At 43.7% G+C, this 20,052-nt stretch overlaps 1 protein-coding gene across 2 annotated transcripts in view; it reads right to left on the bottom strand.

The window, feature by feature from the left end:
• Positions 1–20,052, bottom strand: part of PLCL1 (phospholipase C like 1 (inactive)) — a 207,031-nt gene that overhangs the window by 20,451 nt on the left and 166,528 nt on the right. The window contains exons 3-5 of one of the 2 annotated variants that reach the window (XM_087733640.1): positions 18,673–18,876; positions 7,925–8,000; positions 3,935–4,044 (exon numbers count right to left, since the gene is read on the bottom strand). In XM_087733640.1, coding sequence (XP_087589766.1) covers positions 3,935–4,044; positions 7,925–8,000; positions 18,673–18,876 — 390 coding nt within the window. Of the gene's footprint in view, positions 1–3,934; positions 4,045–4,107; positions 4,438–7,924; positions 8,001–18,672; positions 18,877–20,052 lie in introns of those variants that run through there. The other variant, XM_087733641.1, reaches the window with a different exon arrangement.

The following is a 20,052-nucleotide window of genomic DNA, read 5'->3' as shown; positions in this document are numbered from 1 at the left end:
AGGCAAGTATTTGGTGGTATTGTTCCCAGACTTTGTATGTGCTGATCCACCAAAGCACAGATAGCCCAGCAAAATATGTCTGCAGCCAGACAAAGCATGTCCACGTGAGAGCAATAAATCTGAACCACAGTCAACACACTCAAACTTTGCTTGGCTTACTTGCCAGGCTCTTGGGACTCAGGCAGATCCCAACTTCTTTGCCCAAGTAAACACCTCCTGGCAGTCCATGACAGTTTTGCCTCAGCAAGGAGAGCAGTTTTGCAGGCTACAACTTCCCCCCCCCCCCCAACATTCTCAAAAACTCATAAAGCAGTCATTAAATCAGTGGTTTGCACGTGACAGATGCTGAGAGCGCCTCAGTTACTGGAAAACACTTGGTACAAGATCCCTTGGGAGAGGAAGATGGAACAGGCAGAAGGGCCCCAGGAGAGGCGGCAGCCGAGAGGGCTGGGAGCAGACCTGAGCTGGCCCTGCACGCACACCACCCATGGTATGTGAGCGTACCTGACCTGAAAGCCTGGTGCTCTACGGCAGCACTGAGTGCCAGTGGTTATGTCCCAGCTCCCAGGAGGACTTGTTAGCTCAAAGCCAGAACTGCCCTAACGAGGCTTATCAGCTTCTGCCTTGCCGGTGCCCCCCTCTCTCCAAGCACAGGCAGGAGGAGTTCACGCCTGCCTGCAAAAGCAGCCGCACGTGCCAGGGAGGAGGTGACCTCGCCAGGGGAAGACGAGAGGAATGCCAGCATCTGGGGAGAAACAAGCACGAGCCCACACACCCATGTGAACCCCTTCAGTCCGTGAAATGGATAGTCACCTATTTTAAAAATGGGCAAATATCGCATGAAAATGAATTGTGAACTTTTGATGCCAAAGAGAGGGTCGGCCAAGCCAAGCAGTTTTGCATGCTCATTAGGATGAAACAAACGGTTCCTAGCACCACAGTCCCTGTGAGGTGGTAAAGATAAAATTTCTTTTGCTACCTTTGCATTTTACTGGCACTTAATTAAACACAGAAAGGAAAACAGAGGCACAGAGACAGTGGTGCATGGAAATAAAAATGAAAGTGAGACTAAATTTGGGATCATAACCGTTCCTGTAACGTTGCTGTGAGAACTTGGTTCTTCTGTCTATTGTACTGACACTGTGCCTCTCGAATATTACTGACTGCGAGCCAGACAGTATTTTATACAACATGGGACTAAATAAGATGATGTCACGTTTTAAAAATACGTGTATGTCAAAGCTGACTGTCATCAACTTATAAGGTCCCTGTTCTTACTAACATTTTTATGTTCTGGCGAACTGTTTGTCCTTCTAGTGGGTATTACGAATGTGTAATAAAGTTTATATAAACTAAGGAAGAAAATGACATTATTTTGATTCATTCTCATTAGGTACCTCTTAAAAGTACCTCAGGGCATTTTTAAACATGAAGAATGCCCACAGTTATGATTTTTATAAAATATACTTTAATCTTGCTCTCTGTAACTATTTAATGATTTTGCCAGTAGCAATTTGTTATTGCATCCCCTCCTTATATTCAAAGCTTACCTATTGCAATGAGTCTTTATAAAGAAATACATTAATTAAATACGCCTTTGCTTCACTAGCCTAGGAAAAGACTATTAATCACTTGGCAGGCACAAGCACAACATAATACCTGCTATTGCTCATGGGCACCTCACGCAAACTGACTACTGCCACATGATGTAATTGCCTCCAACAACCCCAAGCACACAAAGCAGCTTTCTCCTGTTGGTGTTGTGCCATTCACTCACCTCATCTAGTGTAAAGCAGCTGATGCATTTGTGAGATGTTATGGGCTATTTTTTTCTTTTCTTACTTCACCATACCAACATCTAGTGAGATATATTTGTAGCGACCACCCTGACACTAGACATACGGAGGACAGTGATGGATTGAGCGGGGCAGGGTTGTTGGTCTCTCCCCACCAAATCCTCCTGGAGAGCTCTCACCAGCACAGAGGGGAGAGTCAGCGCCAAACATGAGATGCAGCTGTAACCAGCAAATAGGTTTGTTATGGGCAGGGTGACTGAAATACAGTATACTTTAAGGGATAAAAAAAACATTTAAAAAGAAGAACAATGACTGACAGTCTCATATCAGACACCTGGGGTGTGTTTGTGTGTTTGACAGCCACATTCCCAGCTGCCTAATGTCATTGCTGAGTTGGAGATCAGTCAGAATGAAAAGGTGTTTCATGTGCATTTATACCCGTGGGTAATTGCCACAAATTCTGTTAATATTTTACTATGTGAGAAAGGTAAAAAAGAAGTTGTGGCTTAGAAATGAAACATGTCAATTATTCCTTGACCTTGACTAGATGTTTAAAATGCTTTTCAGTATGTTGACAATATGTGCTAGGCAGCAATTATTTTTCAGGGGAAATGTTTCTCTGATACCTGACTTGTACCTTCATTAATCACAGGTCACCCTCAGAGGTCCGAACTTCTCATTTGACAAACATCTAAAAATGGAAGAGTTTAGAGTAACCCTGACCGTATTTAGCATGACTCTGAGTGTGAAGCATTTATTTTACCTACCACAGCTAAAGGTATTCAGATTAATGTCCAGAACTGCCTAGTGGGTTGGGTTTTTTTTGTCCTCTTTAGCTACTTGCCTCAATTATGCTGTGTGGAAAAGGTCAGTCCCTTCCATCACGTTTGAATTAGTTGCCTTTTCTCTTCATCAGAGGTCCTATTAACTGAGCCTATGCTAACTCCATTACTCACTTTCCCCCTCTCTCATGGTGAATCAAGGTACGCAAGGAACCACAGGTGTCCCCCAGGTCTTCTCTAACCCTTCTCTACAACCAACAGCCTCTCCCATCCATTTTTGCCCCTCAGCCTCTTCGTTCCCAACTCCTGTTTCCCTCTCCTGCTCAGGACATATTTGTGTTCTTTCCGTCTCCACGATGCTGAAGCATGCATCTCCTACTACTCCTGCTGTCGCTGTTGCATGTTACATTTAGGTGTGTATTTGATGAGGAACTTTGTAAAAATTCCCTGTCATCTGCTGGCTCGCGCCCGGATGCCAGTGAAGGGAAAGGCGCTGGGGGGGGGGGGGGGGGCGGGGGGCAGTCACAGGGAGATGCTGTCAGACAGGGCAATCTGCTTAATGGGAGCCGGAGGGAGGGAGCAGCAGGGAGAGAGTGAGGGGAAATCAAAGTGCGATCTATCAGAGCAAGGTGGGAAATGAGCCTGTGAAAGAAGGCATGAGCTGAATGCTAACAACCTGAATGCTTGGCTCAGGTCCTCTCCCTGCCGTCTGCTACAGCTGCACCAGATCCTCCCCTCTTTCCATCTTTGACTGTCCCTGGGTAACTTCAGCCAGGCTCAGACATCCAGCTGCTGTGGCAATGTGTGGCTGGTCAGTGCCAAACCAGTAGCTAAAGCCTGGTGAGTAACGTGCTCACTGAGCAGCCAGGATGGAGGGATTTTCATCCGTCCCTTTTTTAGCTCTTTGGCTAATGCTCTGCTTTTGAAACCTAACCCTGACATTTCTGCAGGATCTACAATATTCCTTGTGTTTTTTCATGACACTTCCTTCAGCCCTGTCCCTTCCCAAAGAGATGCTCTAGTCGTCATTTTACAAAACAAGTACCTGAGACACGGTGACCCCAGACAGGTCACATTCAGGGTGTGTGGGGCAGAACAACCAAAACCAGGTCCCTGGTGCACAAGTTATCTTTCCTCTTTCGTTCAGGCTTAGACAAATTCCTTTCCACAGCTTCCAAACCAGAGGTGTAACTAGATATATTTGATAAATCTCAGTAATTGGGGGTAATTTATACATTCCATTAAAACAAAATGTTGCTTCAGTATTAGTAAGACAGCACAAATAGATGAGCTAAAAGAGCAAAGGTTTGCTTACAGAGTTAATAGGAGACACAAGGTAGCGTTTTCTGTGCTTACCTTCAGCACTGTGATATTCCATGCAAAACTCTCAATGGCTTTGCTTAGTTTTCTTCCTTTCAAACCTTCCTTTGTCCCGAGGTTATGAAGCTCTTCATGGAATTCCATTCCTAAAAACATAGATTGCTACATCACCCAGTGCATGATCGATCTCCCCCATAAAATGTTCAGCGAGCATTTTCAGTCTCGCGGCTGGTACTTCCTACAACCTCTTTCTGTGTTTCTCCCCCTTCGCTGTTATGACCCCATCCTGGAGAGCATCTTCCAGAATAAAAGGGTCATGTGCAATCTTGCGGTCGTGCTTCCACTTTGTACGTAACTCTCGTTTCCAGCGCTGGGGTCCCAGACAGGCACGCGCCTGGTCCCCGCACAAACACACCTCCAGCGCTTCTGCTTGCAGTCTGCATTGCTGGCAATATTGCGACAAAAGGCAATCGCTTGTCACTCTCCTTGAATAGATGATTTTGTACCTTGGAAGGCAGTCTGACAGACATGGAAGGTACCTGTTCAGCACAGCAAATACAGACTCAGATGCACAGCTCCTCATTAATCTTAATCACAGTCATACAGAAAAGACCTTGTACTTCACAATGATAAATTATGTCAGAAACACATACGGCTAATCACAGAATTGCTATTCCTGCAGTCTGGAGAGCTGAGACTTCCAACCACAGCCCTGGGAATTGTTACATTTCATTGCTAGTTTCTGTGGCAAATGTCTGCAAATCTGTTGTTGGATACAAGAATTCAGGAAATCTGGGAGCAGATTAAAAACTTTAACGAGTCCAATTAGCCCACCAATTCCACAAGATTTGCACAGTGTATGCAAACATTTCGCTGAGTCTGGTGTGGATTAAGAGACAAAATGGAGAGGGAGCTGCTTGTGTTCCCTTAATTTGTACCTCACAAAGGCCAAATTGGCACTAAATCTCACTCCAAAAAGTCTGAAGCTGGCTGAACAAACCAAGTTTCATCTCCAGTTGTTTCATAGCTCTCCCTCCCCTAACGTTTTAAGGCAAATGTCACTTGCAAATTTGAGCAAGCAAAGAAATGCCCATTGAGAGAACACCTGCATGGAGTAGACGCAGAGGGCTCCTTAGCGAGTTGCAGAAGGAGTCAGTCCTTCGACACGCCAAGGCTGGCTTGCACTTGGTGTAGCTTGCCCGAAGCACTCCTGGAAGACTAACAATAGGTTTCTTCTTGCTTGCACCAGCTCCAGGAGCTCGAAAGCACTGAGGCAGTTCAACCCCACACAATGAAAGATTTCTCTACTGTTTATTTTCCAAAACTTCACCTGCTCACAGGTTTTGCCTGTCAAGGGTAACAGAGCTCCTGCAGCACTTCCTTTGGAAAACAGTCTAAATAACCGCACCTCAAGTAAGATTCCCCTGCAGGTGTGCCTCATGCCAACTCACTTACAAATCATTTCATTTCATTAAGTGAAAGAAAACGCTCAAATGACTCGCTTTGTCCTGCAAAAAAATATGAAGGCTAATGGTGCTCAGCTCCACGTGGACAGCCCTGCCTTTATGCAGCATCCTTTTAGTTATTTGTCCCTCCAGATCCCACTTCCCCACCTGTAACTTGGAGACAGTGCTGCCCCGGAGAGAGGGAGCCACAAACATTTGTTAGGCTGCAGGCAGGAGCACCAGTGAAAACATTTAACACGTCGGTCCTCCAAGCTGCTGCTGACCACTGGGCATTGGGCTGAGACTGCACATGAAAAAAACCAACAAAACCAGCCATCTGAGAAGCTGTCTGGGGGAGCAGGCAGGACCCTGCGGCACAGGGAGCCTGGACAAAAACAGGCTATGATGTGAAGCAGAGGTCTGGTGGGAACACATGGTTCAAGGAGTGCAGGACCAGGGTGAGGTGAAGGACAATGTCACAGGCAATTGTACCTCTGACACCTCTTAATTTTGAGTGCTTCATTTTGCCACGCTCAAAATATTATTTAACAATTTGCCTGGGTAACATTTGCAACAAAGTAATTGGTAATTGAGCGTGGTGAGGAATCCTCCCTCTCATACTCCTTTCCGCTGTCTAAATCCTGAGGCTTCAGAAGAGCGCTTCATACCTCTCCAGCCTTCTTCTCAATCAGAAATGATATTTTAAGGCTAGCAAAGCAAAACAAATGAAAATACAAGTAGATACAGCAGCAAAGAGAAGAAACTTGAGAAATTAATCTTTTTGCTGGGGGAAGGAGTGAGAGGTGAACTGCATGAAACTCTGGACATCAGTGTGGTGGCATGGTCCTGCATCGTGTGTGCTCTGCACACATCTCCAGCCCTCTGCTCACCAGGACACCAGTGCCAGGCAAGTGTCGCGGGTTCTTCATTCTGTGCACAAAGCAGGGTGGGCAGAAAGCTGGCTGACACTGCTGAGGGTCTGCATAATTTAGTGCAAAGTATTGCTCTTAAATTATACCATCTAGAAAGACCCACCGATGCTGCATTTTCCTGTCACTGTCCCATTCCTAAAGCCTCTGGACCCAATGAAGGCTTCGGGCTGAGGACACTTATGCTGCTTATGCAGATACACAGAAGCCAAGCCATGACACAAGATGAGGCCCATGAAATCCAGCAAGACATAGCCGCTTGCGTCTCCTCCTTTTGCTACCACAGCGCCAGCATGGCTCCAGAGCTCTGAATTTCAAAGAGCAAGGACTAGGTTCCACCCTGCTCTTGCATCGCATAAAAATCAGTTAAATGCTATTGTTGAAACAGTTTCCAGAATTCCTCTAATTAAAAAGATGAATTAAAGGATTTACTACAAAACACCAGTTTCATTCATTATTTACATTTAATAGAAGCAAATGGCTGCAGCATGCATCACTTGCCAGATCCAAAAATGCCTATCAGAGACAATAGTATTTATGATTGTTGTGGTCCCAGAAGACTATGCCTAAGAACACAAATTAAATGCAGTAGCAAGTGTTTGCATTACTGACCTTCAAGGCTCACTACATGTTAGGAAAGCTGCAGCTGTACAACTAAATGAACTGAAAACAGATTTAATTTCTGCAGTGTAAACCCCTAATGGAAATATGCATGTATTTATTCAGCATGGTTTCTGATACATGAAAGCTGATGGATTTAGTTGTAGAGGATTACCGCCACCAAATGTGGACTCTTATCCCTCCAGCAGGGCTTATTCTTGTGTACCAGTGGAAAGTATAGGAGACATGTCCCAGTTCCGAGTCTAGCCTGCTATCCCGAACAAGGGATGAAGAGGGGTTTGCATGAGTAAGCTGAACTGTGAATCAAAGACACTTTGGCGACTTCTACCATCCTGAAAAAGGAGTGTGAACCTGTGGCAGAGTAGGTGGCCACTTCTGGAACCACCTCTTCCCTATCTACTGGTGCACACGAGACAGAGCCCTAGTTCAGATAAAGACATCCAGCACCATACCCCAGCAACATATGATCTACTTAAAGCCTGCTTACAGAGGTTTGTGCCCATATACCTGAGGTACATAATGCATAGCCAGAGAGATTCACCGTGATACAATGGAATTATATTGGCATAAGTTTCTAAGGTCTAAAACCAACCTAAACAGCAAAAGTAAGCAAAGGTAGGCAAGAGAGCTCGGTCCTGTGGGCTTCAAAACCTCTTGCCTCCTCTGTGTTTTACGGGAACGATTGCGGTAGAGAATGGAGCTCAGTAAAGGCAGCACGCCTTCTCATTCCCTCTTTTTAATTGAATGCCTTTCTAGTTCATTTGACTAATTTAAATGCTGTCAGACATTTCAGAGCTGTAGAGCAGATGGAGAAATAGCTTTTAAGGTGAAAGCTGAGAATTTTTCCCTGATCCTACGCCTGTGTTGCTACTGAAGGATGAGTCTTCAGGACGGTGGAGTCTGCCACGGAAAGACCAGGATGCTCACTTAAATACCAGGTGAAAGATGCTGCATTAGTCACAAACTATAAGTAAATTACGGCACATCATTTCCCATCTCCCATCTAGAATTGCACAATAAAGGAGGGTTACCTGCTTTCTGGCACTGAACAATCTTGTCGTGAGTGATGTCTGCCGTCTCAATGAGAACCCTGCTCTCTTGAATCATCTGTCAGAAAATAAATGGAAAAAAGCAGCATTACTAGGGCTTCCTGCAACATCTAGTCCACAGAAAAGTACAAAGGTTCAAACTTAAAAAGAGCTCTGCTCTGCAAGCAAGGCTATAAAGATTGGATCATTTCTTCACATCAGGGCTCCCAGATCTGTATCAAGCTCAGAAAATGTTTTGCTCCAGAAGTTAAAGAACAGCTGCTTTACATCAGTGAGACACCACTGCAAATAACATGAAGGAAACACAAGTGATTTCAGAAGAAAGCAGAGTTAGCAGACAAACAAAATTAATTCTATGTGAAACTGAGCCCCTTCTAATTAGTACTTTTCTGGAAACAAAAGGAGAAATAAGTACAGTCTTTGACATAAGTGGTTATAAAAAATGTTACCAAGTCATGAATAGTGCTGATTTCAAGAGCTACTTAGGCCTGTGCTGAACTTTATGCGCTACAGCAGTTCAGACAGCTACAGTATTTCTTGAGTTTCTCTTTGGAGAAATTTAGATCCAAATCCTATCCTATCCTCTACATTTCTGTTGAAGTTTAAAAGAAAAAAAAAAACAAAAACGAAAAAACAAAACCAAAAGAGGCACGCAGTTTCAACAGGCCTACTCACAAGTTTCAAGAGATATCTATATTTATGCATCTTCCTAGAGTAGCCCATTAACAGCAAACAGATGAAGTGTCCATTACGTGACAAGTTTCCTGAGCCTCCCTTCTTGCAAATGCTATTCTCCTTTGGTGGTAACAAACCTTCCAAACTCCTTCAGAAGCCCAGGCAAACAAGCAAATTGTTCCCATGCTATATTCTGCGAAATTGCAAAAGGTGGCACATACATCTGTTACAGAAGGCAAGAACATACTGTATAACAAACTATGCCTGAGAATAATCTCACTCTCCCGGGACCTACACCACAAACCCCAGTCAAATCCAAGCAGCATGAGAGCGGTGCCAATTAGAAATGAAGCAAACTGAACACTGCCCAATGTTACACCCTGAAATTACAGAAGCCGCCATCTGAAAGCTTTGCCAAAATGCTACAACTGCTAAAAGCCTTCCTACTTTCAAACACACTAAATATGAAAACACAACCAGTAGGTTTCGATGATTTTAGTGGAAGACAGTATAACAGTATTAAATTAACACCTGTAAATTAGCATGTCTTATTGTTTTAATTAGATACAGGGGAGGAGAGATGCTTCCACTTGTCACACTTGAACTTCCAAATTCTGGAGAAATTCAGATCCAAATTTTGCTCCTCATGCCATCTTCATTTCTAATTAAATCGATTAAGACAGGCTGCATTTAATAAAAATACCTATGCCTTTGCTTTGATATAAACAAGAACATGAGAAAAACAAAATCCATTACCAGCTTCACAGGCAGAGAGAAAAAAGCCTGATACATCTACAGAGTGCAGAATTGTTTTTTAACAGAACATGCCCAACAGAAAGGCCTGAGATTGAAATTACTTTCAATAGTATCCTTTGCCTTTCATTCTTATTACTTGCTTGTTCGTGCATCATGTTGATTTTTTCCTCTTTGATATTTTTGCTTGCATCTAGAAAGAAATGATGATTTCTACCCACCCTCTGGCTTTCCTGCACCACAGCACATAGTCATTTTGTGCTGAAGGAGCTGTTCAGCCGCCAACTACAAATGGTGAAGTAAGAGAGTGAGAATCCCCAAAAAACCTGCAAGTCACTACAGAAGCAGCCAGAGGCCAAACGCCCTGCGCACCCATCACCCTGGGCTTGGCTCCCCGTGGGTCTGTGCCTGTACTTCCTACCCAGCAGCAAGGTTTTGCCCAGCGAGGTCAATGCATCTAAGCTGGGACAGCATATTCAAAGCGTCCAACTCTCCTGTGCTCAGATCTCTGAAGAAGAACTTGACTTGTGAGAGTTTTTTACATATATATACATATATATCTCTCTATATATGGCCACAGGAAATTATCCTACCACGTACAAAAAAAGCAAGCTTGAGAATCATGCAATTTGGTAATCTAAGTTTGACCATATCTTCCTCCAACTACTGGACGCACTCCCAGGAGTTTCTGGCATGCCTATTTTAGGATTCTCAAACATAAAGGTATTACATTCATTTTTTAAGAGAAAAGTGGCAATAGGATGTCAATTTTCCCTTACTGCAGAGTAGGTAAAGCAGCACTCCGCTCCTTTGATGGTGACATCAAAGTCTCACTGCTCTCAGCTCAGCAAGAACAAAGAATTAAAAACAGATCATAGAGCAGAATTTAACCTGTTCCTGTCTTCCTGCTCGGCAGTAACCTTGACAAAAATAAGCAGCTTTTGTCCCATGACAAATCCTGACAGTGGATTCAGAGTTCCTCAGCTCGGTGACTGGGGTTGGGGGATGCCCTTAGTGCACCACCTGGCATCCTCCCTCACAGGTTCCTCCAGGAAATAATGCACTAGGTAGAAATAATACACCTGGAGCCAACTATGATCAACTATGATATATGATTTTGGCCAGCCTATGGTGTCTTCGCCACCTGTGATAACACAGTGTGCAGGACCCGGTATCTCTACATGCCAGGCCAGACTCTGCTCCCAGCAAGAACTGCGTGTGCAGTTTCAGCAGGCACGAGATCCTGCTTCCTAACACTGCGGTAAAAGATCATAGCAATGGGCTAGTGCAAGGATGAAGCCTGGGTGTTCACTTTGAAGAACCTGAGACTGATTCATACAGATAAGAGTACAACAGGCAAGCAACTGCTATCCATGAATAAAATTATAGCATAGGGTGTGGGGTTTGTTTGGTTTGGCTTTTTTTTTTTTTTTTTTTTTTTGAAGAACATCACAGTAGATGCTCTTGAAAGGACTCTGTGCAAATCCTGGCAACCGAGCCAATACAACCCTCAAAAAATAGCCAAACTAATCTGAAACCCCACTTTTTTTTTTTTTTTTTTTTTTTTTAAATTTTGCCCTATCATACGTTTTCACTTACACATAAAGTAGCACCTTGGGGGATATTTACTAAGCAAACATTGTAAAGGTCACCTAAAAAGCTAAGTTACTCGTAACCGTTTAGTGGAATTAATGTTAATAATTTGTCAGTATTCAATCTAATGCAGGGAAAAGCAGGTGAGAGCCTCAGCTAGAAACTGGCACCCCGCACATCCTTTCACGCTGGACACAGGACAGCAGGCAGCAGTTTTGGCAGGGTTCCCGGCCACAGTGGAAGATGCTGGCCAGGGATGCAGCATGTTGGCCATAGACACCTCTGCTTGGTCCCGTCCGTCAGCCCCCAGGAGACTTTGCTACCATGGCTGTGCTCCTCAACAGCTCCCGCTCACAGTCCTGTGTCATGGCATCTAGATACCCTTTTTCTTTTCTGGCACTGGTTCTGAAATGGGTCCATGGTCTCCCAGTCTGAACAGTCCCCTGGTTTTCCAGCTGGCATCACATCCGAAACCCTGCTTGGGGATGTCACCTGCTTCTCGCGGTGCCAAGACAAGAACCAGAAGGCCTAAACACAACATGGAGGGCTGTGAGATTTTCTGCTGGGAAGGTAACCCCATGAATCACATGATAGCCTGAGATTTTCAAACCCAGTTTTGCCAGTAACGTTTCAAAATCCACCAACCTGTCTCAAATGTGAAGAATAAGCTTTCTGATGTTTGCAGCATGAATTTCCACGCACCTTTACTCTGCTCAGACCCACGCTGAGCAGCACTCTTGGGCAGTTGTCTAAGTCCCAGCCATCTGCCTGGAGCCCATCAGGCTGCTGTTTAAGGTCAGCTCCCACACGGCAACTCGCTTCAGTGAGTACCTCTCAAAAAGCGAGAGACGTCCTGCTCCATTAGGAAACTCATGCTCCACCAGAGTGTTAACTCCTGAACACTGAGCTTCAAGGGATTAACCTCCAAGCAACATATACTAAGAATCAACCTTTAGAGGATGGATGCTGGTATCTGGATCCACTTGGAGTCAGCGAGGAAACTTTTAGCAGCTGTTGAAGCTCGCAGGATTGCTCAGGACAACTTGCATTTTCCATGTCAGAAAGATAATGATAAACTTTACTGGGTGATGTGTTTAACATAACCACGGGGGGGGGGGGGGGGAATAGACAAAAATAGGAGTAAAACCACACAAAACCTGATTCTGAAATAGGGACTTAAAAAGCTACCTTGCTGACCAACAGTGTATACCTATTAGAGTAAGCAGAAAGGAAGAATGCTGAATGGGAGAAACTACGACAAGCTTTGACATCATTTGGGATCCTGCTAATTTCAGTACTGGGCTCCACGTCCCGAGGGCCGAGACCCACGGGGGGGGCGCGGGGTCCCTTCTGCGCTCCCTCGGCAGCTGTGGCAGTGCAGAGCTCTGCGGGAAGAAAGGACAGCCCTGCTCTTCCCATCGGGGACCCCTGCCACGTTTCCATGGGAGCAGGGACACAAAGATTTTTGCGAGTCCTGGAGGTGCTAACCCTCCTGGAGAGGCTGCAGCGCCAGAAATGCTCTCACAACACAAGAAGTGAATAAGGGGTTGTTCAGATTGACAAAAGATGCACATGGCACGAGTCCCAGAAGTACATGTCATGTTTAATAAACTAATGGGAATGAGGAATACAAAGCCTCTTCTGCATAGGCTAGGGTTTTTCCTGCAAAATAGCTCCTTGAATTTAAATATTCTTACAAAATGCTGAAAGCAAGAAGCCTAAACGCGATTCATCTCAATTCACCTGAAGCACCTTGTTAGGATCATGCCGGTTTCTCAGGAAAGCATGGGAAGCAAGAGCTGGCACAAACCCGGGAGCTCTCTCGTTTGGTATATGAGACCCAGAAAGAGGAACAGACCACGGGCTGAAAATATAACTGACCTGTCTCACTATAGTGTCTAAATATAGCATACAATATAAAATTTAAAATCCCATTGCTTCACAGAAGGAATGATGCTTTACTTTGTCACTTCTGTTAAGTGTTAATATCAAAAATAAATAAATTTTAAGTGAAATTTAAAACATCTTAACACTGAGGACATCATATTTTTAGTCACAAGAAACGAACAGGCTTATTTCTTGTCTGTACTAAAGGCAGTTTAATCATAGGATCAGTACAAACTGAACAAAACCTGTTATTTCTTTTTACTTTAATGAACTCCTGTGCTAGAGACCAATTTCTTCTTTTCATTACAAACTATTCTAGAAACTGAAAAGGGGAGAGGAAATTAACACAGCAGATTCTCACCAAAAAAGACAGGAAAAACTCCTGGTGGCAAATTAAAGCACTGCTCCTGCTGGGAAGATAAATGATACAAAAGGGACAGTTCAAAGAATCCTCTCATAAATATTCCAAAGTTTAGAACAGAAACTGACTGAACATCAAACTAAAAAGAAGCTCTCTCTCAGGTGTCTCCTCATGGCCATTGTCCGAATCTCCTATGCCTTTCATTGACAATGGATAATTAAAAAAAAAAAAAAAGCAAACAAATGAACAAAAAAAAAAATCTACTCCACTCCCAAACAAAAATAAAAAAGGCTACAAAAATACAACCAATTTGGAAAAACAGCTGAAGCACAAATTGAGCTCATGAAAAGTTGAACGGGATTCCCTTTCTAGCACTGAGCATTTCTTGCAGACATTTGGGACAAGAAACAGTCAGGCAATCAATCGTGTGCCAGCAAGCCTTGTGAAAAGGGAGGATGTGCACGTGGTGCCTGGATGTGGGAAGGAACGCTGGCCACCAGTCCTCCTTGTCTCTGTCCCAGTATGCTCCGAGCCAGCTTTCCGTATCTGAGCCTTTTCCTGCAACAGCCCAGTAAGAGGAACAGTTATCAGGAATGGTTACATCAGCTGGAAACCTCTGAAATACTTTACTGACACAAACTGCAGAAGGAACTGAATAAAATTAACCTTAAATTCCAATTTCATGGTTTTGCTTACAAATATTTCTGGGGAAATATGGTGTCAGTGTTGCAGGATGTGATCTGGTGCATGAAGACCAGTCCTCTCTAAAAACGAAGCAGTGGAGGAACAGGGGAAGGGGTCAGCTTTCAGTATGCTTATGCTAAAACAGAGTAACTAAAGCACCCAACTAGAACTTCATTCTGTAAGAAAAGTTCTGATCTGACCATTTTCAGGTCCTGTTTTAGAAGACACTAAGGAACATGGCTATCAGAGAGAGAAACTGAGAGAGTGGTGGGTAAATAAGAGAGAGAATTATAAGAAGCGGAGAAAGAAAAAGGATAATTGCTTCCCCAGTCTATGTCCAATTTTGGATGGAAAACTCTTTAAACAGATACAAATTCAAGACAATGTCCATGTACTGGACTGTGTTTGACGTCAGTGCGTTATGACACTTCCTTGGCAGTGGATGCTCTGCTCTGCAACATCCCTTGTCTTCAGCTGCTCAGAGAATTGTGAAAAAACGTTCCTTTGGGGATGACTCTGTCCCAGCTGAAATATGAATTTCAGTGGAAAAGCTCACAAAAATCTATCTAGTCACTGCATTGACATAAACTGGGAAAATGGACTTTCTCCTTGGGAATAAAGAGCTGTCATGCCTGCATCATGACAAAGAAACCCAAAAAGACTGAATCTGAAAGAAGCGCAGACAAAGAGCAGTTCCTCTCCACACTGCCATTAAATACATTGACTTATTCCCCAGCAGCATCACAGATATTACTTCTCTTCTCAAAAATCCCCAGTCCCTCTCCGTGTTGGCCAAGACATTAACTAACTTGCCATCTCTCAACAGCACCTACAGACACGCTGTCCTTCCTTGCCTATCTGCTCCTAAACAAGATCAGTTCCACTAGAGGCTTGAATACAGAGAAAAACGTTTATGTCAACATGAGTTTATATAACAAATAGCTTCTCTGTTCAACCTTTTTTACAATTTTTGTAGTTTATGATTTGAAAACACGTAGAGATACTTGGGGAGCTTCTTTCATTTTTCTAGCAAAATTTCTGTATGTACATGAGCCAGAAGATTGGGTAAAACCAAGAACATTTATAATCACTTGTTTATTGCTTTTGATTTGCAAATGATTCAATCATTTGATCTTGGAGGAAGAATAATGCTGAACCAATAACTGAAAAGCAAAGTGCACAAGCGTCCCTGAGTTCATGCATGCTTGCATCAGCACATGAATATAGCGTGCAGACAGAGAAACCACAATCTGTTTTCGAACAATTCTCAACCAAAAAAAAAAAATCTTAACTTCACACGATAACTGCTTGCAGTGAATAATTCAACCATCTGTCAGGTCCAGCTGGGCCCTATCCCTCCACTTCACATTGAGTATCTCCTTTTTTTAGGTGTGATCAATGAACGCTGGCATCAATTTGACAGGTTATAAGGCACACTGCACGTGCTGCCCACCTGAGCGAGCATCTTCCCATGCCCGGCCACCGACAATGGGGAGCATACAGGCAGACAGAGGGACAGTCCTCCTTCATGGGAAAGGAAAGCTCTGAAGAATAGCTCTGTAAGTGACACGCTACGCTGTCTTAGGATGTAGGTGTGGGAATCAATGACAGCATTGCAGGAATCCGTTCATCATACTCAATGTATGGTAACAACCAAAGCTGTTAAGTTGAAATAAACCATTCTAAACTGTACTTCTGGTAGCTGACATACTTTTTGAAAATGTTTTCTATGTATTGTAAACAGTCCACCTTATTTTCTTATTTTCAGCAAATCCCATTCCCTGCTCTCCTCTGCAGAAACTCCCGTACAACGGAGTACCATCAGTGAAGCCTCTTCCTCCATGAGACGTGGCAACAGTCGAATTCCACTAAACCACGGCAACGCGACCATAAAAAAAATAAATAGAGCCCTGAAAAAGCATTCTGGTTCCTTAAGCAAAGCATATTACATTTTATTCTAATAAGGCCTCTCTTGAAAGAAAATATTTAATGCGGAACACAATGGTAAAATTAATTGCCCACGAGAAAACAAACTGCACAAACCGGTCTTTGTCTATTGGGCCTGCTGACAAAGGCTGAGCAGGAGGGAACAGAGAGTTAATTGTTTTCCAGATCGCTGTGGCAGGTCTCCGAGCATTTGCACCTCCATTTGCCCGAACTGTCAGTGCTGTCTATGCCCCATTAAACACACGGGCAGAGTTTATACTTTCCTTGGGGGGCGGGGGGAGAAGGTATGTTCAGCTGACAACTTCCAGTATGAGGAAAAAATTCAACACATTAGGGTTGTTTTTATCAGAGATTATTTTCAAAGCAGATTTTTTAAAGAATGTGAAATATGCGGTGCTTTCGGAGGTGGCAAGGAAGGGTTTGCCCAGCACTCATGCTACCTGTGCTGTGGAGCCCACAGTAAGGCAGACCTACAATCACAGCTTCCCACTATGAGATTTAGGGCCAAACTTTTTTCCGTTCTACTGTAAAAGGAATTAAGAAGTACAGCCCATTCATACAAGAGAGAGGCCAACATTTAAAATTGCTCTCAGGCCTATTCACCCAAAAAGTGCTTTGAGGTGAAGAGACATTTCTGGGGAATTAAAGACATGCAGCAAGCGCTGGTGGATCCAGTTCCTTGAGGCTATATTTATCAACAACTTAAAAGGCTAAACTGTAGTATATCTTGAATATAAATAAATTAATAAATAGCTAAAATATTGCTTTCCACCAACATCTCCTTGTGCTCTCATTTGCACAAAAAAAAAAAAAAAAAGAAAAAAAAAGAAAAAACTTAGCATTATTATAAAGACACCCTAGATTATACCAAGCCCCTGCAAACATCACAGCAAGGAAGAGCCCTTTCTCAACATTAAAACTGCAAACCCCTCCCCACACTGTATTTTCAAATATCAAGATTGATAGAGACAGTTCATTTTTTTAAACACAGAAAAGGCTAAACAGATTTCAATATTCTGCTGCTGGCATTGCCTCAAAAGGCAAATATCCAAAATGTAGCAAAACCATTTATTAAATCCAGCTTTTGCTTTTTCAGAAGCAAATAGTTTTAGCAAAGTAAGAGGCAGTCCCAGCCAGACAAAGCGGGCAAAAATGATTTGAAGTATCATGTTCTCATGAACCAGAATTGCATCTCAAATCAACCCTTACATAGGCACGGAAGAATTCCCTTCTCTTTCTCAGCCCTCTGATTTTAAAATCCTTGCACTGCCTCTTGACATTCGAGGTACATCTTCCTTCAGAGACAAATGTGAGAGCAAACATTATTTAAAACAGTTATACAAGTGTTTTTGTCTGCATCTGAAAGAGGCCTTTCACCTATTTAAATTGAAAAACTGTTTCCAAAGCACAAGGAGGCCTTGAAACGTCCCATGTGTACTCTTCAGTCTATAACTACAAAGATAAGAGGTGACACATTCATTTCAGTAAAACTCCATTAAGCAGGCCTCCAAAGACAGAAAAATCTCTTATTTATGCAGTATTTGCTCTTTCAGACAGACATCACACCATGTAACAAATCTATCCAAAAAAAGTCCCATCTAAAATATGGCAATCAACTGGATATACAAATCCTCATTCTGGTATTGTTACAGCTGGTATTTTATTCCCATAATTTAATCACCTTCAAGTAAACTACTCTGGAAGGAACCCAACAGTTATTTCAGAGTATTTTTAGTATTTCTCTTTTAATCAACATCAGTGTCTCCCTCTTCCCCGCAAGCTGATTTTCTCCTGAAAAATGCATTACAAGAGCAAAAAATGAGACGGAAAGGAGTCGAGCATTTGGTACATTGAATAGCTGGTCAAAGCTGTGATCACTCTTTGCAATACTTCAGGGTCTCTGGAAGCAATTCAATACCCCCAAAGTTATTCACCTTTTTATTCCTTATGAACATAAGCTGAAGAAATAACTGCCGTGCACTGAACATGCATTGTGATTTAGTCTGGTTGCCACAGTGTAATATTTAAGTCAGGGTTTGCAGCTCCTTATCAGTTGCTGCAGAACATCTACTAAGGATGCTAAGCGACGGGGCGGTCCATTAGCCCGAGAGGAACAAAGTGACAGCAACTTCTGCTGCTGGAAGTCACACACAGCTGTTGCTCAGTCACCCACGGCAGTGACATATGTCATACCAGGCTGAGCAGCAGCATTCACCTGGAATGACTTCAGCCCATCTTCTCTACGTTTCCGTAAGTATTCCTGTACCATAGTGCCCTCTCCTTCATCACTGAAAAAAACGGGCATTTTAAAACTTCCTTTCCAACTTTGCAATGCCCTTCCCAAGAGCAACATTAACTTGGTTTGGCAGGGACACGGGCACTACTTAACAGTGCTGCTGAAAGGCGTCGGGAAGGGGACGGCTCCGCTTTGCCCAGCAACTCCCCCGCTGCAGCTCCCTGTCTAATGGCCTTCCCCTCCGCTGTGGGGAGGCAAGTGAAGGGCAGCACACAAATCTTGCCACTTCTCAAGGACAAGGACTAACAGCCGCCAGTACACACTGAATTGCTGCTATTTCTGTAAACAAAGTCCCTCCTCAAGTGCCAACCTGTGCTAGCCACAACGGTGTTTAAAAAACAAAACAAAACAAAGAAGCAACAAAAAGCCCAGTGTGGTGATTTTGGTGATTAAAGGACAATTTTGCATAGCTTAAGTCATTTGAAGAGCCTCATTCATTTAACTGAAACGTTTGGGTGTATGAAAGCCAGCAAGCATCGCCTGCCATGTTCATGAAGGTGAGGAAAGGCAGAGGTAGCAGTGGTAAGCGCCTACCAGGTCATACGCCGCCAGGACCTTTTTTTGCACATCGGGCACGGTCCCCAGAGGCTCTAGGTAAGGAAACGCATCCTTCATGCAGAGGGTAACGGAGGGCGCGTTGTCGCTGCTCACAAGCCGCGAGGACAGGGTCAGGATGCACTGCTTCAGGCTCGCGATGGGCGGCAGCCCGCACAGCTCCTTGACAGACACCATGGCATTCTGGGGGAAGGAAAAGAAATACTTGAGCACATGTTGCCGCTTGCCACTCGGTCCCCCCTGCCTGCCAGTACCTTGTCAGCACCTGCCTGCTTCTCCCCCCTGATGTGGGGCAGTGCTACCCCACTGCCTGCCATCCCTGGGCCCCCCAGGGACCCCAGGGTGCCAGCGCACACAGGAATTCCTGGCCAGCCCCGTTCTCGGCTCCTCAAGCCTACTGCCAGCTCCAGCTTTCCCCCAGGCCCAGGTATCCCAGCCGCCAGCTCTGCAGCTACTTTGCATTGCAAATCCAGACCCAACAGGGACAAGCTTCGGTCCCCAACATATTAAACCATCAGCCTAAGATGCTATTTCTCTTCCCCACTGTTCAGACTCCAATTGCTTTTGATGCTGTAATCGCCTCATTCTCCCGTCATTATCATCCTCCAGCAAGAACAAGTTCGACAGACCTTGTATTTCCCATGGGAAAGGCAAGCAGGAAAAAAACACTTTGTTTTCAGCCTTGCATTACCACATCATAAAGAAACACAAGCACTCTTTCCCCTTCATAGGTCACATGTAAGAAAATCAATACTGGATATACAGGTCAAACCAAACTAACATGCCAGGATTTATTTATTTATCAAGTCAGTGGATGTACGGCTGCCATGCCCTCATCGTTTAGCTTCTTGAGTTGTAAAATGAGTGACCAAGATGCACAGAATTTAAATAAGAGAGTATTATAACAACCCATACCTTGTAAGTGTTCCCCCACACACCTTGCTGAAAAAACAGCCATCAGAAAACGCTCAGCTAATTAATAGAGGTTTTTCTCATTAATCAAATACATTAGCATGCAGTTAAATCTAACAACTGTGTCTTTACGAAGCATTCCCCAGAACAAGATCTTGTACTGAAATTTCACTTGGAAGGCACATTAATGCTGTTTCTGAGTCAGATTCAGCGTATTCTCTTTTACATAGTTCACATATAGTGCCTGTCCCAGACAGAAGGTGGAGTCAGTGGTTCAAACCAGTTACTTTCAAGGCCTGCAGGAAAGGAAAGGCTGGGAAGAGTTTCCCATTCTTAAAAATATGCTTAGACTATTCCTTTGGGAGTGATTTAAAACTTATGTCATTTTGTAAACTTTTCCAGCTGCCAACATTTAATTTGCTTTAGACTCTGTCCAGAAGAGCGGGG

Source organism: Nipponia nippon, unplaced genomic scaffold (assembly GCF_047370975.1).
Source record: "Nipponia nippon isolate SJK-2023a ecotype South Korea unplaced genomic scaffold, ASM4737097v1 scaffold_5, whole genome shotgun sequence".
In the NCBI taxonomy this organism is placed as follows: domain Eukaryota; kingdom Metazoa; phylum Chordata; class Aves; order Pelecaniformes; family Threskiornithidae; genus Nipponia; species Nipponia nippon.
The sequence above is the reverse complement of the archived record's forward strand: the minus strand, read 5'-3'. Positions and strand labels throughout refer to the sequence as shown.